This window comes from Zootoca vivipara, chromosome 2 (assembly GCF_965207765.1).
Source record: "Zootoca vivipara chromosome 2, rZooViv2.hap1.1, whole genome shotgun sequence".
In the NCBI taxonomy this organism is placed as follows: domain Eukaryota; kingdom Metazoa; phylum Chordata; class Lepidosauria; order Squamata; family Lacertidae; genus Zootoca; species Zootoca vivipara.
In genome coordinates this window covers 30,587,462-30,612,688 of record NC_142584.1, presented here as the reverse complement: position 1 = coordinate 30,612,688, position 25,227 = coordinate 30,587,462, and the positions used below count along the sequence as shown (strand labels likewise).

Sequence of the window (25,227 nt, the reverse complement as noted above, 5' to 3'; positions counted from 1 at the left end):
ATAAGCTGAGAAATGAATTTGGGCAGGAAGGGAAGTGTGCAGACAATGAGTTCCCAGAGGGGTTGCCATGAACTGCACAGTAACGGGCCTCATGGCCCAATAAGAGATGTACTTCCTGTTTGCAGGGAGGGCAGGAACTGGAACTGAGAGCATGAACTTTAGGCTACCTTTAGGCACGGGAGTCTTGTTTGCATTTACCAGTTCAAGTTTCATGACAACACCTTTAACCGTCACCTTGACTGAAGAAACAAAGCTTTTGTCCTGCAATCAATTTGTCTATAGAAGGCTTTGCAGGAAACCAGAACCTGGAACTGAGGCTGTTACTTGGCTGTTTTGTTTTAAAAGGCCCTAATGAGCAGATTATTGAAACATATTTAGTTTCAAACAATGGCTGGGAGAGCTAAAAGGAGGTCAGGTAGCACCCCTAACTGGAATCTCATGCCAACAGGAGAAGGGGGCTTTTTCAAGAAGAAGTCATGGATTCAATGTCCACACGGCAGAAGTCCTACAATCTCACCATAACCTGCCCTTAACGCTATAAATCAGTTTCCCCCAAGTTTGTGCCCTGCCTTCCAGATGGTGTTGGACCTCTACTCCCAGCAGCCCCGGTCAGCATGCTCAATGGACAGGCATGATGGGAGTCAAAGTCCAACAACGTCTGCAAGGCACCAGATTTGGGGAGGCTGCTTCAAACCATGATTGCCCAGCCTCAGCTGTCACAGGAGCCAGATCCCCACATTAAGCAAATGTTCTCCCAAAATCGCAATGGCTCCAGTGAGGAGGATGCAGGAGGGGTATAAGATGCAGCTCAGTTCTGGGTGAAAGTGGAGGGAATAAAGTCTCACTAAGTTCATTGGGACTTCATTGGAACACATGTACCGTTTAAGATTTCAGCCCTGGCCAGCACCTTCAAACCACTCATCATTCCCTCTGCCCTTGCTTTGGACCCTGGTGGAAGTAATTCTGATCTCTTCTTCAGGATTCTAGAACAAGCAGGAAAGGGTCAACTTAGGACAGGGGGCCTTCCACCACCTGGAGTGCTCTATATCTCTGCAATAAGCGAAGTGATTTTTCTTTACCCTTCATGAATGTGTGTGTGTGTGTGTGTGTGTACACACACACACACACACACACACACACACACACACACACACACAAAACACACATGCAACCTACCCTCCCTAGGACTGTTGCAAGAAAAAAAAGATGATTCCTAGGGAATGATTAACAGGCTACCAGATTAACATGGTAGAGAATTTTGTGCAAATTCAGCCATTCTGCCTTGGTAACGTCTTCCTTACAAGAAGCACTGCTATCCGAACTTGGACCCTTAATCAAAGCATTTTGCTGGAGGCATTCCACCCACGTCTTCCCAAGAAGGATATCTGTACCAGAGAGGATCGTTTTCCATCCCTCCACCTATCATTAATAGATGTTGGGGTGAAGTACAAGATCTTCATAACTGACTCAGGCCAGATAAGGACTTCTATCTTAAACTACCCCTAATTAACACAATCCCTCTTATGGAAAGTCCTCGTGGGAAGTCATCTTTCTGGCCAGCAGGACAAAAGGCTTGCTGACAGAGGATTTTGGGCAATACAACTCCGGAATTCACTATTAACTATTCACCTTCTGCACTGATTAAAAGGATACACATGTGCAGTGATAAATTTAGGAACGGTATATGCTAAAGGTTACAAGCTGAATGCAGCATCAGTCCCTCAGCTGAATTTGTTTTGAATAAACTACCATTTAAATGAAACAAAGTTCTGTCTTTACTAAAGAGCCTAATTTGGTTTTTTTGGTGTGTGTTTTTTTGTTTACATTTAATCCCTCCGTGAGCTTTTCCATTATAGTGCAGCTATCCCAATAAAGCATGCTTCAAACTGAAGCAAGTCAGCTAAGACTGGTTTCCTACTTTTCCAACAAAACCAAGGAATCCATGCTACTTAGAAGGCTATGGCTCAGAGTTTAAACTCAACATGAAACTGGCTAAAGAGTGAACCACCAGATGCAACATCACACCATCAATTTAATAAGATAATTCCCAAGGCAGAATTTGAAGACCTCCTCTCCTCTACATTATTATTCAATTTAATCCCATCCTTCTTCTTGTATGTCGAGCATGGAGAATCTGTGGCCCTCCAAATGTTGTTGGACACCAGCTCCCATCATCCCCAGCCAACATGGTCAATAGTCAAGGCTGGGCTGAGAGATTGTGACTGATCCAATATCACCCAAAGAGTTTCATGGCCAGTGTTTGAAATTAGCCAGGCACGTTTTGCTACTGGTGCAGGTCCAATTGCAACTATCTGGAGATTTCTCTGTGTCAGGTTGGCGAACACAGTTTAAAAACTTCTGCCTTGATCCATAGTTAATTCCATTTCCTACTTGCATACTGGGACAAGTGAATTGTTGTAAGAGCAAGCTGCAGCCAAGCAACGTAGTGGAGATCATAGAATTGTAGCGTTGGAAGGGATCCTGAGGGTCCTTTAGTCCAAAATCCCCTGGTGAATGGATATTCCAGGCACTATTTGGTGCTGACTGGTTTACAGTATATACCGTACCTGAGTTTCTAACACTGTATCATGGGCCAAGGGAGAATTTGCACCTGGGTCTCTTTGGCCCTAGTCTGACACTCTATAAACCAGTATTCCACACTGGCTTTCATTAGCCTTTCAGTAGAACCTTCCCCCCCCCCCATACCTTACTCCTGCCAGGGAGGCTTCCCTTCCTGCCACACAAAACCACGGCAAGCCTAGTTTCTTTCTAACAGTGGAAAAAGTCCACCGCGCTCTGTGCCTGCCACTCCTAACATGGAGATCAGAAGGAGGCATCAATGTTCTAGGCTAAAGTCCAACAAGGAGAACGATTAACAAAACTGCATATAATCATAAACTGAAGAGGGCAAGAAGTGATGGCTTAGCACTGACAGCAAAGTCCACTGACCCTTTTCCATCACTGCCCTTAAGATCACCCCCAGCACAAACAGCATCTTATACAGTTGGAGCATTTAAATTAAGAATGCCACACAAAAAACATCACACAAAAATCCCTCCAACTCTGCCTACAGGACTCACTACAATGTTAACAAACTGAAAGATCATCTTCAAGCAACACTTTGGGGCTTTGGTCAGAAGTCCACAGGATGAGATAGGATACGTTCAGACCTACATTGGATGTAGGGTGTGTGTGTACCAGTCTTTCTGTTATCATTGCTAAAAAAGAATGTGAATCCATACCCCACATGAGAGTTTATCAGAGGACGCACCAGCGGCTAGTTCTGACCTGAGAAACCCGGGTTCAAACCCCTGCGCAGCCATGAAACTCACTGGGTGACCCTGGGCCAGTCACAGTCTCTCAGCCTAATTTACCTCACAGGGTTGTTGTGAGGATAAAATGGTGAGGAAGAGGCTACCTTGAGCTCCTGGGAGGAAAGGTGGAACAAAAATGCAATAAGTAAGTAAAAGGTAAAGGTAAAGGGACCCCTGACCATTAGGTCCAGTCGCGGACGACTCTGGGGTTGTGGCGCTCATCTCGCTTTACTGGCCGAGGGAGCCAGCATACGGCACCATTGCCCTTCCTCCCCTTTTTTGCATGCTTAATATCTTATTAAGAGTTCTGGAGAGGTTGAACCTTTACTCACTGTTTTGCTACATTGTGGCTGATCTTAAAAATGAGGGACCAGCTTTCGCCCTCCACTAAGAAAGGTTACATCCAGCAAACAGGAGATGCCAAGGAGTGTGTGTTCTTCTTTATCTTCTTGTTGCTGTTGATTAAATAGTGCAAATGTTTGAGCGAATTTACTACCTTAGTTTAGCCCTTTAGCAGCAGACCTCAAAAGCATCCTATGACCCCACCTGGGAATCAACAGAGACAGCTTTTATAAAGAAAGCGGGGATAGCAGATTAGCACCTCAAAGGGACGGTACAGGAAGGGAACATTTTAGGTAAATGTAGTTCTCAGGGGTTATTTAGCAGAAATTCATTAACAAGATTCAAGGTTATTAAAGGGCACAGCTTGAAAGGAGATTTCCTTCCTCTATTCAGAGGCATGCTAATGGGGAGTGTTCCAAATCTTGCACTAATCCATTACTCCATTAACAAAGAGCATTCTCACAACTGTCAACAGGGGTGTCACCATTTCCGCAGAACTATTCTCAGAGGCCTGCTCCCAATATATCAATGGGAGGATCTAAAAAAAAAGGTGCTCTAGTGTCTATTATTTTACCATCACCACCCAGGCTGCTTTAAGAAAGACTGGTTAAAGGAGAGTTGAGGTTTAATGAGCTTGTACTGAGGGGGCATCGTTGAACGCTGCTCTCTGTCTGCCCCACTATTAAGTAAATATTTTGTCTTACAAAAATAGAGCCTTGAATTTCAATTATTCAGCTGACACAGCTACTCAAGGAAATGCCGTTTGAGGAAGTCTCTGAGCAACCACAGGTCATTCTGCTCAACAGCAGCCCGGGCAAGAACTTTTCCTTTGACAATCTTCTATTCTAAGCTCCATGAATTAAGAGCACAATGCAGCCTTTGCAGAACCTCACCAAAGGCCCTGGTTTTTGCTTTTTAATATGAAGAGAGCAGAAATGAAGCCAATGCACATTTCTCAAATTTTCTCTCTCTCTCTCTCTGCTCTCTTATGTGAAAGAAGCTTGTGTCTGAAGGGAGCCTTAAAATAGAGAACAGCCAGCAGCTCACAATTCATCGCTATAACTGTGAAATCTTTAACAAGTTACAATCCTGCCCGCCATCAATAAAAATATTTAGATTGAGCAGTCATCGTAAAATCCCTTCAAGTGATAAAAACCAAGCTTCTTCAATTTAGTTAAGTACAGTACAAATGTTCACGGGATAACATATTCAAGCAGCAATCATTCTTTACAGATCTGTAGTTTGACTATACAAAGAGGACTCAGGGGGCCCTGTGTTGCAAAGGAAGATGAATGCTATTCACTGGCGCACTGTACACAACCCCAGTGCTGGGCAACGCACACAGTCTCTGCCAGTCTATATTCTGAGCTCCACATGCATTTCTGAGCAAATGGCAGGTCTGCTCTAACTATGGGTGATACCGAATTATTAGTCATGCTCAGGGCAGATCCATTAACTTAAGTCCATTGGTTTCAATGGGTCCACCCAGAGAATGACTAATGTTGGGTATCACCCAGGTGCCACCACTCATGGATAGCTGATCCCAGGGTGATTCACCACCATTAAATTACAAACCATGATTTGGTGCTATGTGGTCAAGCCCCATGTTTGGGCACTCAAATTTTCCCACTGTTTATACAGTTGTACCTTGGAAGTCGAACCGAATCTGTTCCAGAAGTATGTTCGACTTCCAAAATGTTCGATAACCAAAGTGCGGCTTCCGATTGGCTGCAGGAAGCCCGGTCGGACATTCAGCTTCCAAAAGTAGTTCGCAAGCCGGAACAGTCATTTTCGGGTTTGCGACATTCAGGAGCCAAAACATTCGGGAACTAAGCTGTTAAGACTTCCAAGGTATGACTATTTGTGAACTGTCTACACTAGGCATCCCCAAACTGCGGCCCTCCAGATGTTTTGGCCTACAACTCCCATGATCCCCAGCTAAGAGAATCAGTGGTTAGGGATGATGGGAATTGTAGTCCAAAACATCTGGAGGGCCGAAGTTTGGGGGTGCCTGGTCTACACCATGGAGAATTGCTTGTGGAAATGCACTCCCATGGAAAACAAAATTGATGATATGCTGCAGTTGCCCCCTTGGCATAATTCAGTGAATTATCTCTAGCTACTCCGCACAGCAGGAGTGGGGAACCTTCGGCCCTGCAGATATGGCTGAACTCCAATGTCCATCAACCCTCACAAGCATGCCCAGTGGGGCCAGGGATGTGAGCTGTGGGTTCAACAGAATCTGGAGGGCCAGAGGTTCCCCACACCTGCCTCACAGACTGGGTTCCAGTTATTTGCACTGCAACCACTGGTTAAAACATGGGTAGGCAAACTAAGGCCCAGGGGCCAGATCCGGCCCAATCGCCTTCTAAATCTGGCATAGACAGTCCGGGAATCAGGGTGTTTTTATATGAGTAGAATGTGTGCTTTTATTTAAAATGCATCTCTGAGTTATTTGTGGGGCATAGGAATTTGTTCTTTTTTCCAAAATATAGTCCGCCCCCCACTTGTGGTCTGAGGGACAGTGGACTGGCCCCCTGCTGAAAAAGTTTGCTGACCCCTGGGTTAAAATGTAACTTCCTGCAGCTTGTGAGCTATAATCAAAACACAGAAAAATACACATATTTACAGAATGTATTTACCCCCAACTAGCACAGCAGTTGCATAAACATGTGGTGCTCTTACAAGTGTGGCACTTTGAGATGTAATCTGAACACTTGGGAGTTGGGAGTCAAACAAGCAGCTTAATATCCTCAAGGAGTGTGTGGATGACTCAAGTCAGTCACTTGCACCTGTTTTAATGACAGACAGCTTTCTATCAAGCACTTGAAACAAGTCTTGCTGCACCATGGATGCATGAATTCCTGCCTTTGTGTATCCTCCCTCTACCGGTATGGCAGGTGTGGAGAACCTTTGCCCCTCCAGCTACTCTTGAACTACAACTCCCATCATCCCTGGCTATGGTATGCTTGCTGTGCCTGATGGGAGTTGTAGTCCAGCAACATCTGGAAGACCACCGGTTAGTTGCCCCTGCTTTTAGGCCATACGTGGGTGAAGCCTTGAAGTGGTTTGCACTTCCCACATTTTCTAAAACTCTGTTTCACAAGAGTTGGTTGTAAATCAAATCCAACTGATACAGCCAATGAAGCTGAATGACAGATTAAAAAGAGTACTACTTTACACGGTTAAACCATGAAATTTGTTCCTGCAGGAGATAGCCAGGGGCTGCAAAGTTGGATGGCTTTAAAAGATTTAGACAAATGCATGGAGGACACAGCTATCGAAGGCTACAAGCCACAACAGCTATGGTATTCCTCCTGCCAGAGGCCAAAGGCCTATGAAAAGCTGTTGCCGGGAGTTATAGGGTATGCACTTCTATAAATTGAATAAATAATAATGTGTTTGTGGGAAGGGGGGTTATCGTTTCGTTTTTTGTTTCAACTATTTGCTTGTGTTCTTACCTTGATTTTATTATGTGAACCGCCCCGAGGTCTTGTGATGAAGGGAGGTATACAAGTTTAATAAAATAAAATAATACAGTAAATAAATAGGAGAGCAGAGCTCTTCTGCTTGGGTGCTCCTTGCAGGCTTCCCACAGGGATCTGGTTGGCTACCATGTGAACAGGATGCTAAATTGGCCTCATCCAGCATCCATCTTCTTATGGCATACAGTAGTAATATGTGCATTGCCAGTACTGCCATTGCTCCAGAGGCCTGGCGTCTTGCCAGCCTACCCACTTCCAGAACCCTGCAGGTATAATCCAGGAGTTCAAGGCAAGAAGGTGTCAACACACCAGCACCCCATCCCCAGCAATAAACCTTTCAGTAAACAGATTGAGAATTTCCCCCCCAAGACTCGGATTCCTGCGATTAACATCAACCTCCTATGCAATGGCGCTGTGGCTTAAACCACAGAGCCTAGGGCTTGCTGATCCGGAGGTCAGCGGTTCAAATCCCCATGATAGGGTGAGCTCCTGGTCCCTGCTCCTGCCAACCTAGCAGTTCAAAAGCACGTCAAAAGTGCAAGTAGATAAATAGGTACCGCTACAGGAGGTAAACGGTGTTTCCGTGTGCTGCTCTGGTTCGCAAGAAGCGGCTTTGTCATGCTGGCCACATGACCTGGAAGCTGTACGCCAGCTCCCTCGGCCAATAACACAAGATGAGCGCCGCAACCCCAGAGTTGGTCACGACTGGACCTAATGGTCAGGGGTCCCCTTTACATTTACCTATGCAATGCAAATATGACTTGTATGTGCCAGGGCTCAGCCACAGAAACTGCTTTCAACACAAGGGCTGAAACCTGGAATATGTATAAGGGAGTTGGCATTGACCCAACTGCAGTCTAATTGCCGAAAAACACATCTGTTCAAAAGTTACACTTCAGCTTTGTCCACTGCCATAATACCTCAGAAAGATCACTCCAATCCTCAATCCCTCGTCACTGTCTTGTTGGGTTCCTATTAAAGGGTATTTGGTGAGCCAACTACTGATCTGGTTTACAAGTAGTTACGGTAGGTCCACACCTGCTTAGCTTATCAAACCATCTCCTGGGCCTGGTTCCCCACACACTTGCAGAGCAGGTTTCCCCTAAGGCACAAGGCAAAACATCTGCACTGCTCCGACACAGCAAGGCCCCTCTCTTTTTGGAGAAGTTAAGAACTGGCTGAAAAACTGTGTGGTGAAATAAAAATCATAGAATCATAGAGTTGGAAGAGACCACAAGGGCCATCCAGTCCAACACCATCAAAGCATTCCTGACAGATGGCTGTCAAGCCTCCACTTAAAGACCTCCAAAGAAGGAGACTCCACCACACTCCTGGGCAGCAAATTCCACTGCCGAACAGCTCTTACTGTCAGGAAGTTCTTCCTATGTGGCATCATTTTATATACAGTATTTGAGCATGGCTATCATATCACCCTTAACCTTCTCTTCTCCAGGCTAAACATACCCAGCTCCCTAAGCCATTCCTCATAAGGCATTGTTTCCAGGCCTTTGACCATTTTGGTTGCCCTCCTCTGGACACGTTCCAGCTTGTCAGTATCCTTCTTGAACTGTGGTGCCCAGAACTGGACACAGTCCACACACCCCACTGCGCCACAGATTTCTATGCAGCTATATATTCAACAAGTCCAGAGATTGACAGATTTCAGGCTATGTATTCATGGTAGGCAGCTTTCATAATCTCCTGTTTTTCACTAGTACAGTATCCTGGAGTTCCAGGTGCAAAATGGAAGAGGGGGGTACAGAATTAAGAACCAGGTACCTTCAAGGACATTTATCAGTCCAGGACTTGGTTTTCAGTACTATAACAAGATTTCACAGTCCTGCCACACACAAATCCACTCCTCGTTTTCCCTCCCCCCACTTCAAACTCAACTCAGCAGCTTTTAGTTGTTGCTCCTGTTAAACCACAGGGAGTCACAAACACTTGCTAATCTACCACTGGCTCCCAGAACTACCTTCTGACCACTTCTGATAACAGTGGGCAAGTTTGGAGAAGCAATTATTTCAGATGTCCTAGGGATAGAAAAGTTTATCCACCAATGTCATGCAAAAGCGTCTTCAAATTACTCCAAAGCAAGTTAATCCCCACCCTCCACCCCCGCTGTTCCAGTTCTTATATATTTGGGTGAAGTTACAGGAGTTCTTAAAGGCCTCGTCTCTTCTCATACCACCGTGGATCCTTTGCAAAGTCTGCTATAAAAAGGCTTGACAGCACCATCCTATGTTCAATGGAGTTTGCTTCCCAGTTAAGTTTGCTCAGGAGTGCAACTTTTGTATCTTTATTTTTACTGTCAAATATGGTGGTTTAGTATTATTATGACTATTTCCATTTTACACACACACTAAACTGAAGGCAGCAGGTAAACAGCAACTTCCTCAAGGCTGCACAGAGGGCCCACAGGAGAACCAAATCTAGGATCCTCCTCCCAGATCCAATACAGTACAGTACTACCATTTAAGTCACTGGACCATTTTGACTCTTGACTCTGGTTTGAGCTTGCCCTGTGGACAAAGGGCTGCTGCAGAGCAGCTTTGAGTTACAATCATTAGGACCTTGCTCATTTATGTTAGTAGATCATACTCCAGTGAAAATATTGGTAGGTTTTGTAATATTTTATAAATGGTGAGAGGAAATTATCCAATAAGTGAAAACAGGGGGAACAGACAAATGCTCGTTTCCCCATACCAACTAGCACTCAAAACATTATACAATCATATATTCACTGATCAGGCCTTTAAGGCAAGATGTTATTGGCTTGGCCTGTAGTCTGAAGCCAAGTTACTTGGGAGGAAGCCCCACTGAAATCAATAGGACTTACTTCTGAGTAGGCATTTTTTAGGATTGCACCACTAGTTTTCAGCAATTTTATTTGTTTTGTTGTGGCTGTGCAGGACTAACTAAAATGTGCTCCCAAACTAAATATTTTTTTGGGGGGTTCCAACGTTTAAAGTGTTGAATTTTGTGTTTTGTATCTGCAATGTGAGATCATTATAAAAAGAAAAAGGGATAAAAAACTATTACATGCATAAATAGGTATCCCATCTTATGCTAAAAGGTTCAGAATGGGTGCAACAAGTATGGCTCCTTCGTTTAGTAATCTTTTTCAACAGACATTAGATTCCCTCATTTGAGTTACTGGGGGAAAAGGTGTGAGAAAAAGCAGCAGAATGAGATAAAGGCCACAATCCTACATCCACTTATCAGGGAGTAAGCCCAGCTTACAATGGTGCTTACTACCAAGTAGATAAGTACAGGGTTGTGCTGTAATTAAGTCACAAACAAAAGAATGCATAGAGCAATATCAAAATTATTCTAAAATAATCTCCCCCTAACTAGTGCCCCCTAAGTGTTTCTGATGGACTGCAATTCCCATCATCCCTGACCATTGGCTTCTGGGTCTGATGGGGGAGGGGTAGTTTAAAAAAAAAACCTGCAGGGCACTCTGCTCAAAAAGTGTATTTACAAAAAGAAAAAGGAGAAGAAAAGGTTTCATCTGAAGCCAAGATTGTCATCTGCAGTGAACCTCTGCATGTATGGAGGAAATGACAGTTTTGCTGCGCTACCAGAAGAAAAACCACAGTTCAGGTTTATACCAGAAAAGGAATTTGAACAAGTTGAAGAGTACCAGCAAATACTGGGAAGGTTCTTTCTGCTTCACTGATCTAATGCTAGAACAGAACAAGAAGAAATTTACCACCACCACCACCCCAAAAGAGAAAGCCTGGCACTGCTTTTTAAAGGAACACTTTGAACTTGCACTATTACACTAGATTACAGGAGTGCCCAGTTTCCTGCCCACTGGATACCACCAGAATATTTCTGACTATAGTCCCTTGCAGAAGACTTATTTTTCTGCCTCTGGCAGAGGACATACCACGAGGCCTCTAATATTTGGATGGGTGTTTTTTTGTTTTTTGTTTTAACCCATCTCGCTGTTTAGCTCTCAATAATTCTCTGCAAGCCAAGACTCAGCGGCATTCCGGACTCATGTGGGTGCCAGCAGGGCTGGCATTCAGATCACACACAGCGGAAGCGACCCAGCTTTCAAGAGGTCACATTTCATAATGAGAGGGGGAGGAGGAAGCGAGAGGGAGAAAGCAGAGCTGAGTTATTCATCAGCACCCAAAAAGAAAAGTTAGCTGAATCACACCAAAGAAATCTTTGGGAGATGGGAAGGAAATAGTCTGGTGTTTCAGACTATTTATCCACCAGGAAAAGCATAATATAAATAAGCTAAGAAGCCAGTAGCTGCATCTATACTAGGAGTTACAGCCAGGCAGCAATCCTAACCGCTTTCCTGAGAGTAACCCCCCTGAATGGAACTTTGAGTAAGCACAGTTAAGATTGTAGCCTCAGTTTTCCACTGTTTAAGAGATACAGTAGGTGTTCCCCCCCCCCTCGAATCCATCCCAGGTCGTTGTATGGCTTAGGGTTGCCACCACCCACCCAGCCACGGCAGCGACAATGTCTGTGAGAGTGAAGCGACAGGCAGAAATTTAGCTGGTGTAGCGCGCTTCCGCCGACCGCCACGGTGAGAAAAGCTTCGGGCGTTGCGAGAGGAGCACCCATTCAAACTTTCTTGCCGGTGCATTAACGGAAAGACCCTCACCGGTTGAACTTCTGCCTGCCACTCCGTTGTTTAAAAGGCGGTTACCTTCCCCCACATAGCCTCTGCTTTGAAAAGTATCTCTCCATATCTGCGCATCTCCTTCTGCTTCTCCCAACCTACTTCCCCCGCTTCCCTTCCCACCCCCCTGGGACTTTCCTCTGCCCCTCTTTCCCGGGAGTGACCTAGATTCTCACCCGCTGGGCAGCGTGGTTCGCCTCCTCCTTCTCCTCCTCCCCGTCCGCTTTCTTCTTCTTATCTTCCTCCGCCACGTCCGGCTCCCGCTGGGCAGCCTCCCGCGGCTCCTGGCCGCCGCTCTTCGCCTCCTCCAACTTCTCGTCGGGAAGCCCCCGGACCAGGTCTTCAGTGCACTCGAGGCCCAGCTTCTGCAGCCGCTCGTCCGTCGCGGAGTCCACCACCAGCAGGCGCACGGAGCCCGGCGAGCCTCGGATGCGGTTCACCACTTGCTGGTGGCTCTCCTTCTCCACGTTGTCGCCGTTCACCTCCACCAGGCGGTCCCCGGCCCGCAGCCCGGACTTCTCGGCCGGGGAATCGGGCTCCACGAGCCGGATGAACTGGCCCACTTTGCCTTTCTCCCCGTGCAGGTGGAAGCCGTAGCCGTTCGGCCCCTTCTCCGGGCAGCACAGCCGGGGCAGAAGCTCGCTCCCTCCCCCGTTGTCCATCATGCTCTCGTCCCTTAAGGCTGGCTGAGTCGGGCGCCCCGGGAAACTCGACGGCAGGCGAGGTGGTCAGAGTTGCCTGGAAAGTGCGATAATAGTCCCGGGCGGCAGATCCCAAAGGACGGGCCTGGGGAACTTCGGAGCAGCAGCAGGTGTTCCCCGGGGCGGGCCCGGAACGCTCTGCGGGCAATAGGATGCTGATTGCGAGTGTAACAAATAGGCGCCGCCCCGCCAATCGCAGCTTTACTCGGGCTCTGAGCGTTCCAGAACCTGTCATTGAGATTTTACCAAGGGGGCGGGCGCAGCTCCCCGAAGGGTCTATTATGGACCAATGAGATTCGGGGAAAGGAGGAGCGAATACGCCTTGGGAACGCCCCTCGAAGGCAAAGATAGGATCGTGAAGCTGGAATATGCAAATAGAAAAAAAGATGCAGCCCCGCCCCTTCCTTCTTCTTTAGTTATTGTGAGCGCGCGCGCGCACAAAAAAAAAAGGTTTTTCCTCTCCTCTCGCCCAGAAAGGCGGAATGTTACGAAGTAGCAAAAAAAAACCCGAGACGTCTGTAGGGGTTGGACGCTTTCTTCCATTGGGCCTAATTATATTAAAAGGGCAAGGCTGGAGAGATATGAGCAATCAAAACTTCTAATGCTTCATCTTGGCGTGTGTGTTTTCACTATAGACTTGTAGGAGAGGAGACAGAGGTTCCTGGAAGGGAGAAGCGCACACACATCAAGGAAGTAAATTCATAGACTCAACCCCCCCCTCCCCCGAGTATGCACCTGCTCAGTTTTAATAAAATAATTGTGACCCTCACGGTCCACTTGCATTTGGATTATAGCTTCGTGTAATCTGCTCAGTCGCCAATTAGCTGAGTGGCTTTAGCAAGCCGGTAGAAGCATTCCCCACCCTGCTTTTCAGCGCAGGACGCAAGAGAGAGGAGGAGCCCAGTCGCTCCAAAATCTGAAATAATTAGGCATGCATTAGGTTGTTTCGCATACCGTATTATATCGTGTAGCAGTGATTTTAGATTGATGCTGGCAAACCGCATCAGATAAAACTAGCTATCAAAAACCTCAGCTATTAAACACAACGTACAGTGCTGGCAAACCTTCCTGTACGTCAGTATGCACAAACACGCACCCACAAGTTAGGTCAGGGGGACATTAGAGGGCAGCAGGTCACTACTGGGCTGGCCAGAGTTGGGGGGATCCTGATGGAACCGGTTAGAGCAGGTTAGAACAGGGGAGGCTGGTTCAAGCCTGAAGGGTCAGACCCAGGTGAGGAGAAAGACAATGGGAAAATGGCAGAGTGGTGGAAAAACCCCAAGGATCACGAGTTAGAGAGGAGGGGGATGTTTGAGGAGTGGGCAGGTGACAGAGGCATGGTCGTGGAGAACGTGAGAAACAGGGACTTCCCTTATGGTGTGTTTTTGGGGTGTTGGCAGGATGTGAGCTATGCAAGAACACCACCTCTTTGGGGCTTGACCAATTGTCATTGGATGAAGGATGCACCTCTGGTTAAACATTGACAGTTCCTAAAATTTTCAATAAAAGGGGGCGCCTGCTTTCGTTCTGGGCGACCTTCCGGATCCACATTCTGTCTCCCGCTGTGTTCTTTGTTGCGATCTCCCCACAATTTCGGTTAAACCCGGGACTGCCTCCGAGTTAGGTCACATGGACACAATATATTTAAAGCACTCCTACCTCTTTAATGGCCATGGCTTACCCCAAAGAATACTGTACTGAGAGCTGTAGCTCGTTAAAGGACTTCCATTTCATGAAGCTCAATGTGGTGCCTTCCATGATGGTTCTAGATTCAGGTAGGTAGGTAGCCGTGTTGGTCTGACGCAGTAGAAATATATATTAAAAAATAAAATAAAATTGTCCAGTAGCACCTTAGCAACACAGCTATCTACCGGTACCTGAATCTGTAGCTCGTTAAGTTTGCTGAAAACTGTAGCACTGTGAGGGGTTTCCTGACAACTTTCAGCACACTTAACAAACTATAGTTCCCAGGAACGCCATGACAGTTAAAGTGGAAGAAGAGTGAATGCATGGTGTGGATGGCAATCCCCAATGGACGAACATGTCTTTGCAAACACAGGCTTGTATCTTTGTTGTATTCTTAAACAGCTAAGGCAGGCAGGGAGGGGAAATCCCCCCCCACCCATGTTGCTGGACTCCTGTTCCTATCAGCCCCATCAGTATGGCCAATGGTGAGGGGTGATGGGACTGGGAGTCATAGTCCAACAACATCTTTCAGGCCACAGGTTCCTAGTTTTTGGTTTAATGCAGGCATCCCCAAACTTGGTCCTCTTCTAGATGTTTTGGGACTACAATTCCCATCATCCCTGACCACTGGTCCTGTTAGCTAGGGATGATGGGAGTTGTAATCCTAAAACATCTGGCGGGCTGAGTTTGGAGGTGCCTGGTTTAATATGTGAAGGGGCCCTGATTCTGCATGGACACCTTTCCATACTCTTTGCTCTTGCCACTCGTCAGCAGTGTGGATCGCAGTCAGGCTCGTGCAGTTACATGATTTTGGATTGTAGACTTAATGGTATCATTGGCATTTGAGGGGGGCTCAAGGAGAACCCATCGTGCAGACTAGGAGGGAGGGCGCAGGAAAAGGGGAAAGGTGCAGGCTGTTCTCCAAGCAGACTGCAGTTTCTCCAGCTGATCATCAGCACTGGAAGTGTTGTTCAAAGGGACGCGCACTGTTGTTGCTGTGCCATCAGCGCTGCTCCTGCATGGTTATTGTGGATGAACAGCAACCATCCCTCTGCTGCACAGTCCCTCTGTGACATGGTTTGTGAGTGTCAGAACCAGCGCAGTTGGTTCCTGCCTACATGGAAGATTGTACCAACAGGAGCCCTGAGCTCCTTTGCCTTCAGCCCACTTACTAATGAGACAATTTATCCATAGGGTAGAGGACAGCATGGTCTGATGGTTTCTCCAGATTACCTGTTTACTGAGCACTCACCCGTATTTGCTTGTACAAAGCTTATGCAGAGGTTAGACTATCTCCAGTCTCTGCCGAGCATCTGTGTAATCTCTTTGTGGAGAGGTTCTACCGGTACAACAACGAGCATTCAACCTGATTTCATTCGGATCTGCTTGCATTTACGTATGTGTTATTGATAATTGTTTTGATCGCCCCACACTTTTCAGTGTATTTCCCTCTCACTTCCCTAACCATAAAAGTCTGTTGTTGTTTAAAAAAGGTAGAAGTGTTTCACTAGGATCACATGGTGCTTTAACCCACTATATGTAATTGCACAAATCTAAATTTCTGAGGTGGTCTTGAATCCGTCACACAAAATACAAGCAAGTCTGGAGGCTCTATGAAATGAGCCTTAGTTTCTCCCACATTGCCTTTGCGCAGCGAACATATGACCACTCCCTTTTTGGGCTCACAGCAACACATTTGATGCAAAAGGTTTGTGCATATTTTGGATATAACTGGTATAAATAAAAGCACAGAGCATCTGGTGTTGTGTCTATGGGAGGAATTCAACATAGGACTAAGCAGATCTCTCAATCAAGACAAGCATGGTCTGCCCTCTCCTCCTGCCCCCACGTGCTGCTCCAGGGGCTCTCCAAACCCTCCCCCTGCCAATCTGGGTGGGTGCAGCGGGACGACGAGGGGAAAGCCCTGCTGAGCTAGAGGACATGGTTGCTCAGGCCGACACTGGCTGGCGGACCTTGTTAGCTGGATCCGGCCCTGTATGCTTTCATTTCCCTTTAAGGGAGAAGCAGGAAACATTCGCAGAAATTTTGCACAGAGGCAGCAGATTCTCCTTGAGAATCTTTTGTTTGTTTACTTTGCATACTTGCCAGGAGTTTGTGTATATCTTGTTATTTTGTGTTGACCGTGCGTGCTTGTTTCCCGGCTGTAAGAGAAAGAATTTACAATAGCTGCCACACATTGCAGTATAAAGCTGACTAAGCAGCAAACAAAAGGCATGTGTGTGTGTGCAGTAAGGGAAAGAGAAAGAGAGAGACAAAGAAAGAGAGACTGAACAATTATATATAACAATTTGTGGCTGGAGTCCAAAGACCCTGTTGGATTTAAGCAGGGAAGCATAACAGTCCTTAAGGCTAAATTCCTAGCTACAGCAGCCCAAGAGTAAGTCCCATTGAACTTGGTAGACATGCACAAGACTGCATTGTAACTTTGTTTTAAAAGTTCAGAAGAATGCCATAGGATTTGGTGGGTGAGGCCAAGCTAGGTCTTATGAACCCAGGGCTGCAGAATTTCCTTGATTAAGGCTAATCTGCGGGTGGGGAACCTTTTCCAGCCACAGATCCGCATTCCCTTCTGGGCAACGTTCCAGCTCCCACATGCCAAGGTGGGCAGGAAAAGCAACCAATTGGACTGTTCCTGTTCTTCAGCAGGCGAGTTTCTACACACTCACACCTGTCTACCCTCCACCTAGGCAGACAAGAGGCGTCGTCACAGCCGCAAGGACACATTGCCGCCAGGAAAAAGCACCAAATGAGGCTAAAAAAGCATGGACAGTGCGGGGTGTGGCTTGAGGACAGCCCCAAGGGCCACATAAAGAGGTCTGGAGGGCCTGAGGTTATGCATCCCTGGACTAATCAGCTGCCTAGACAAGTGAGTCAAAATGGTGCCCCTGATTAAATGGACCACCAACTGAACAAAGCACAATTCAAAGTGTTGGTGCTGACCTTTAAAGCCCTAAACGGCCTCGGTCCAGTATACCTGAAGGAGCGTCTCCACCCCCATCTTTCTGCCCAGACACTGAGGTCCAGCACCGAGGGCCTTCTGGCGGTTCCCTCACTGCGACAAGCAAAGCTACAGGGAACCAGGCAGAGGGCCTTCTTGATGGAGCCCACCCTGTGGAACGCCTTCCCATCAGATGTCAAAGAGAAAAACAACTACCAGACTTTTAGAAGACATCTGAAGGCAGCCCTGTTTAGGGAAGTTTTCAATGTGTGACATTATAATGTAATTTAATCTTTGTTGGAAGCCGCCCAGAGTGGCTGGGGAGACCCAGCCGGATGGCCGGGGTACTACTACTACTACTACTACTAATATAGTTTTTAATGTAAGTACTTTCAAAAATCATGGCTGGGAACTCCTACAGGATAAGGTCCCTTCACCCCCCCCCAAATTTGAAGGGCCAGCTCCCCCCCCCAGTGGATGGGCATTGCCATCCAAATGGTGTTTATGTGCCACGTCTTATGATTGATTATGCAGGGCGGGGCTTATCTCCCCCCCATATAATATTTTATTCAGGTTGGCACCCTTTCATTGCTCCTAGAGGTGGGGATGTCTTTGCTACAATTAGTCCTAATGCAGCAGAAGTGTGCACTATCGAAAAACAAAAGAAGTAGGCCTGTTTCTCTAGAATCATTATTTTATTTGAATGCCAATTAATCAATTCAAAATGCTACTAATTTAGTTGATCGACTAAATGTGGTGACAACTCAACAACTCTAACCCACCTATAATGCTTGTGCAAAAGGAAGCTTTTTTTAAAAAAATAAAAGAATAAGAAGCTGGTAAGAGATGTATCTTTGTCATACAGAAATCTCCGTATGCATGGGAAATGAAATGTGATTGCCACACACAGGGAATTGTGCATAATACAATAAATACGGCAAGACTTGAGTCTTCCGGTGCTTTGAAAATGCCCCCTTTGGTTTAAAAGGTCAGGGAAACTGGGTCACCCCCTACCCTCCTACCTGCTCTAGTTATTTCCTTCTGTTTTAAGAAGAGGAACATCTGCTGGACATTGAGGAAATGTTGCTGCTGAATGTAAATGGAAACCATATAGAATTCAAAGGCAAGACTTGTTTGTGGAATCGAAGGGTAGTCCTTTCAACAACCAGGGTGGCTTTGCACATTACATTTTTGTGGTCCTATGCAAAGCATTTTATATGTACCATAAGACAGTAATGTAACAAATGTCTGTGACTGCAAAGACACATTCTCATCCACCCCCCACCCCAAATAAAATTGGGAAAGCACACTTCAGCAGCTGCTAACTTTTCAGCTGGCCACCAGAGCTGCCTCTTTAACCATCAGGCTGGTGCACACAATGTTTAGCTCCAATCTGGGAAATGATTCACCTCTTCATACACAACAGCAGCAGACCTGGCCAGTTGAGGGGTTTCTCGATAAGAGGCAATTCTAGTTATTTTTTATTTACTTATTTAAAAGCATTTCTTAATAGTTTAATATTCAACATCACTAACCAGTGTAGAAAGATACAAGAAAACTAGCAGAATGGTACCATAAAAACAGAGTTAAAATCAGAAATCTAGTAGCGTCAGGGTTCAGTCTTATGAGTAATATTAATAATAATAATATTTATACCCCACCCATCTGGCTGGGTTTCCCCAGCCACTCTGGGCGGCTTCCAACAGAAATATTAGAATACACTAATTTCTTAAAGATTAAAAGCTTCCCTAAACATAAGTCTTATGAATGGTACACCTTTACAGTCTGAAACTACTGATGGATGATGCTTCCTGCACGGCTGATTCCAGGATGTGGGCCAATGCCTGTTTTCGGGTCACAGTTGTTTGACAATTATGTCGGGTGCAATGCCACGAGTTAAGTTTCCCCAGATGATCTAAGTGGTGTTACAGGTTTATGCAGGGGCATGCAGTCCTTCTGGTAACCTGGTCCCTAGTTGTTCAAGGCTGTTATTATGTTAGTAACAAGACCGTGAACATGGCTCAGAAACTAATTGGGGGCCAGTGAAACACCTTCAGGTCAGGTCCTCCACACAGCAACTTGGCTGCTGCATTATTCACCTGCCTTAGCTTCCAGACCTTTAAAACAGCTTTATGTTAACAGCTCACCTGGTATAATTCCATGCAGGTGGGCTGGCTGGTGGTGGAGAGGATAGCCTGGCACTAATCAGGTATCATTCCTGTGTCATATAAAGTGATGCTGGTGCCTGTTTCCAAGCACAGATGCTGAATGCCTTCGCATCATCCGTGAGTAATCATAGCTGGGCTCTCTAATTTAGGATAAAGGGGTATGAGATGTGACTTGAGCCTCATGGCCTCTCTGTAGGAAGTACTCCCAGGAGGCACATTCCAACAGGGCTATGCTGAAGGAAGGTTAATATTTTTAATACCCCCCCCCAGTGTACCAAAGCGGTGCCAAGTCAGAAGCATGAACCATCCCTCTGAATGAACAAGAAGTCAGGTCCAGCGGCTGTAGCAAAGAGGTGAGGCAATCACCCAAAGCATAGGAAACTCTGTGTGCTTTTTACAGTACTGTAATCCGGAATGAAGTGTAACGTGGAACCTTAACTATCATTGGTGGGGATGGGGGTTGCATTTGCTATAATTCTACCATACCACCTGAACAGGGATCACTCAACAGCTCTTGGTAAGGTAAAGCAGGGTCAACATCTCAACTGAGGAACAGAAACTCGTTTTCTAAGAGTCACAGCTTGCGTTTCGCACAGTCCGGCACCAGCAGCAGCAATTCTGTTGGTGGGATGACAAAGGTATTTGGAGAATGCTGGAGTCTGCAATATGAGAACAGGAGGAGGAGGAGATTGTGGGTTTTAATTTAACAGATTATGTTTACCCCCCCCCCATCACCTTTGGACTATGAAACATTTCGTGAAACTCTGAGGGCGCAATGTGCCTCCAGCTTCTCCCACACCCACTGAGCATGGCAGCACAAATTCCAATAAGGCGTAGCCTCCCTCCCTTGCTGCTGCAGTTCTCTGTGTTGTTATCACAGAGTTTGATGAGACATGCAAGCAGCTCGATTTCATAGGTGTTTGCTGGGAAGCAAGCCTCGCCGAGTCCAACAGGATTTTTTCCTGTGAGCAGAGTTGCCGCCATAAACTTCAGTCCTATTGCTCCTGCCAACAGCAGGCTCAGGTGGTGGAGTGCTGGTAGTATTGTAGCCAAAACAGGACCACTGAGAAACAGGGGAGGGATGTATTGAACCCTGAGGTCTTCATAAGTTTATATAGAATGTAAAAAGGAAAAGGAAAAAAAGCTGGTCAGTGGGAACTGGGCATGCTCAGTTACTGCAGAATGTTGCCAGTTGGAAAAGAAAACCCAGAAACAGAATAGAATACAGTATTCTAGAAGAGGCTGGGGGGGGGGGCTGAAAACCTGAACCAGAGTACTATTATTACTAAGGATACAATGCAATATTTTACTTTCTGAATTCAGTGGGATAGTGCGATGTATTTGCTGTTAATGCCTTGTAACTGCAGAGTAAATAAAATTGTTTCCTTGAAGGACCAGACAAACACACTGACTCCTTCTAACATACTGATGTTTAATTCTGAACCAGAAATCCATAAATAGCAGCCAAGACAAAAAGTGGCACTATGTGCTCAAGAATAGGAAATTCTCTGTTTAGAAATGTTTTTGCAGCAGAGAAAGCCACACATACAGGCTGGGAGAGCTGGTATGATGCCACAGTCAGCATTGGAGGTGTTGAACTCCAGAACTAAAGATGGCAAACTTTCTGGAACTCTGTACAGAAAGATGTAATAAGCAAAAACATATGAAATAACTTTTTGAAGGCTGTTTAGTGTTAGCTAACATGATAAAGTGGCAAACTAGAGTAGTTTCAGTGAGGTTGATGTCCTGGTGCAATTCAGCGGAGGAAATTTTGCTGTCGATAATGGTAAAATCAGAATCTAGAAAGAAGAAGTAAAAATACAGCACAGTCCTGAATGGAGAGTCAGCTTTTTATTGAGACCTTGGGTAAAATTTATTTGCAGGCTCAGGCTGGTTTCCCACAGGGTGCTGGAGTAGATGGGCCATTGGCCTGATCCAGGAGGTTACTCTTGTGTTCTCATGAACTGAAAAAAAGGATGGCTGTTCTGGGAGCAGGGCTGTGAGAAAGGGTCAAAATGTTTGCCTATTCAGAATGAGGGCAAGAAGCAGTGCCCGTACTCAGATTTCACTCTGAGATGTCATCACATAGGTGCCCTGAACAATTTTGTTATTGTGGAACAGCAGAAAATACTTTTATCCTTCATATATAGATATGGATATATAATGCTGTCGTCATGTTGTAGTTCACATGGCTGCCAATAAGCAGCCACACCAACTACAGCATGGTAACAGAACAGTTGGCAGACAGGCAGAGGAGTGAGCAAGCTTCGTAGGTGGAAAGCGGCCCAGGAGAGCTGTTTAATGGAGGAAAGAGATGCTTCAAAGAGCAGTTCTGCAAACTGCTCTGTAAAGCCCCTCTGCTGCTCAGTTAAATGCAGCTGCATCAAGGTTTGCATCTTTTGTTCCATTTGCTTTTTACAAATATGTAGAACTTTCCCATTTCCCCTCCCCCTCTATTCTTTAGGAGAATGACTGCTGAGATTTGTGGGATCCTGTGGGCTCACGGGAGTGCAGGAACAAGACATTTTAAGACAATAGGCTGGCCTGGATTTAACAGGAAGCAACCAAGGAGTGGGCCTTGGGATGTGCCACCTAGTCATTCACTTACTAGCTCCAACAAATAGAGTACAACAAATAGTTTTAATTCATATGTTAAGCTGGCGGTACGAAACTGTTTCCAGAATTGTATTGGCATTTTGATTTTTTGACCTCCCGTAAAAAATTAAGGTGATTGTAATATTGATACCCTATAAGTAACTAAACACGAAACTTTTAAGTAGCAAACTTATTTATGTTATTAGCAACAAAAGGGATAAAATGCTTTAAGTAACGTGTTTTACATCTTCTGCATGTGACTCAATTTTTCACTAATCTTCTAGATATCTTCTGAACCTTTGTAGAATCATGTGATGTCCAGACTTCATTCGTCCTTCCATTTTTCCTCTAGCCTCCTAGAAGTTTCTCAGCCAGATTTTTTTTGTGAAATTGTAAAAGGCTATTGTGAGGGACAGGGGATATTGCGAAGTCCCTCCCCTCCTGAGTTCCAGCCCATCCCCGAGCGCAGGGGAAAGCAGGGAGAGTTCCGTCTCAAGTGGGGAAGCAGGAAGTGGGGTCCGAGGCTCAGACAGGGTAGCGGAGCCAGCGTCCCAGGTGGGACAGGAAGGGGGAAGCAAGGGGGGCAGACCTGTCCCCCCAACTCCGGAATTGCGCAGAAAACGTAGGGGGAAGAGGATGGGTCTCCCCAAGTTGTTATGTTGGAGAAAAACGCGCCAAACGCCATTCGGAGGTTCTGATTCAAGCGGATAAGATGTGTCTCTGTAAATAGTACTGCCTTTAGCACTGTAAATACGCAGCACCAATAAAAAGATAAAATGCAGAGCTGTGTAGAGTCATTACTCTGAAGTAGCCCACTCCGGCCACTGTGACAGCTATTTATATCATTCTTAACAAACGGAGGAGGTGCTGAAGATGCTTCTCCCCGGAAGTGACATTTGGTCTTCGGTCAGCCATGACAATAGGACTAGGGCTTGATGGTTAAATGCATAGGTCTTTTCCTTTGACCACACAACCCTTCCCCCACCATCTACTCTGGTGGCTGAGATATTAGTACAGAATGAAGAACCTCTGTGTACAGGCCTATGGCAGCCTGTCCTGGGGAGACGTCACACATGACATCAACCAATGGGCCAGTTGGCTGAGGAATGCACAATCAAAGCAAGCAGCTCCATTCCCCCCTCCCTTGGCAAAGCTCTTAGTTTTCACCTTTCTCGTCAAGTGATGGAGAGTGGAGGAGAAAAGCTGCCTTTTTGGAAGCATTGACCGCACAAGGTACTTCTCCAAAAAACAGAGGCTCAAACAAGGAAAGGGCTTTCAGACAGCCTACTTGCCCTTGCTCCTGTTTGAGGCCTCAAACAGAGCTGTGCTTTGAAGTCCCAGCAACTGGAACTTCAAAGTGCAACATCACCCAGTGTCATAATGATGTCAGGTGATTGACACCTGGACGGCCTTGCCCATCTGTCAAACTCAGCTTGCCAAGGAGTGGAGAAATGACCATTTAGCCCACCCCTGCTTTAGTGCCAGTTGCCTACATGTTTTAAAGTCTTTTCTGAGTAATCATGAGGATCTGAATACAGTCTGTTTTAAAAACAAGAGCCAATGTAGTCAAGATTATTCAGTATGTTATAGGTTCTGCATTAGAAGCAATGTACAGTACCGTTATCTACAATGCAATTATGGTGTTTAAAAAAATACCCACGATATCAAAACATGGATAGGTTTGGCTCAATCAGGAAATGGTACTGAGACAATGAAACAGTCTATTACATATTCTTTGTTTTTCATTTTATGCCTTTCGACGGTCAATGACTCTGATATTGGGAAAGAAAAAGTAGAAGTATTTGCATTATGTACAGACACAGAAAGGAAATGCAGTGCCCACACAAACAAAGCAGGGAGCTTGTGTTATTCACTCTGCTCCAACTTAAAACCACACATTTTTACTATGAATCATCCAGTAGACACTGGACGCCTTATTATCCTAAAAGCAAGCTACAAGGAAGTTGTGCACGGGTAACTTGAACCATCCATGGAGTGGGTTGAGACTAAGTTAGTTGAACTTAGTTCCTATTGAAACCAACGGGACTGAAGTTATTAATATCCTGTCCCACTGAATTTCAGTAGGATACAAACCCAACCAAGTCCATCTGGATCCACACCTTTATTTCTTTCTACTTTCTTGGGCCACAGAGATGAATGATGCGTAGGCTTTTATAAACTGAATGATCAAGCTGTTTTGAGCAGCTGCTGCTGAAATCAGACCATAGGTCCACCTAGCCAAGGACAGCCTACTCCCAACAAGCAATGGATCTTCAGGGTCACAACAAAGGTCATTCCTAACCTTGCTACAGTCATACCTCGGGTTAAGAACGCTTCAGGTTAAGTACGCAACGGACCCAGAAGTGTTTACTTCTGGGTACCACCGTGCGTGCATGCACAGAAGCGTTCTGCGCGCTTCGCATGTGCGCAGAAGCGCTCTATCGGCACTTTGTGCATGCGCGCTATCGCTGCTTGGGTTAAGTACTTTTCGGGGTGTGAATGGCACCCCGGAACCAATTAAGTACTTAACCCGAGGTACCACTGGATTAGAGATTCTTCAACTGGGTATGCTAAGACTAGGGGTGACTAACCTGTTGGTCCCCCAGATGTTGTTGGACTCTATTCTCTTTAGCCCCAGCCAGTGGGGCCAGCGATCTGGGGGAAAGATGCAGTCAGCAAGATGGAGGTGCTAAGGTTTGGTGGTTCCTGGGTTTGGGGACTGGGTGACTTATTTCTTTCTGGAAGCGCTTGCACCCCAGGTGCATAGTCTAGCTGTGCTCCTTGATTCCACCTTGTCACTGGAAGCCCAAGTAGCCACAGCAGCACAGTGCCCATTTTCCGCTCTGGCTTGTCTACCAGCTATGGCCCAAAATTGTTCTGGAAATAATTTTGTTGGTTTTTAAAGATGTGTAGCAAAATAACGGTTTGGAATAAACATTTTGCCATAATAATAATAATAATAATAATAATAATAAGTAGTAGTAGTAGTAGTAGTAGTAGTCCAATAATATATGGAGGCCCAGTGATTAGCCACCCCTGCAATACAGATTGAATGTAGGATTTTCTGAATGCAAAACATGTCCCTGATAGAATGGGAGGTAGCTAGATTCTTTAAATTCTGAGGATTCATGTGATTTTGGTTGTATTTTGATTAATGGCCTATCACATCCACTGCATGCAAGCTAGCCTCTGCTTACAAATTACCAAGTAGGTGGGTCTCAAGCAGGAGACGGGTAGTATGAAACCATGGGATGGGATGTCTCTCTATACATATTCCTGTAGTGTCTGGTTCATCCCTTATGTAATGATGGAATGCCGCATTATAATTG

The 25,227-nt window shown here is 45.8% G+C and overlaps 1 protein-coding gene across 1 annotated transcript in view; it reads right to left on the bottom strand.

The window, feature by feature from the left end:
- The window catches only part of NHERF1 (NHERF family PDZ scaffold protein 1), a 55,980-nt gene extending 43,272 nt beyond the window's left edge, over positions 1-12,708 (bottom strand). Inside the window, exon 1 of the mRNA XM_035104395.3 lies at positions 11,966-12,708. Coding sequence (XP_034960286.2) covers positions 11,966-12,454 — 489 coding nt within the window. The 5' untranslated portion in view covers positions 12,455-12,708. The remainder of the gene's footprint in view (positions 1-11,965) is intronic.
- Between the last annotated feature and the right edge of the window lie 12,519 nt (positions 12,709-25,227).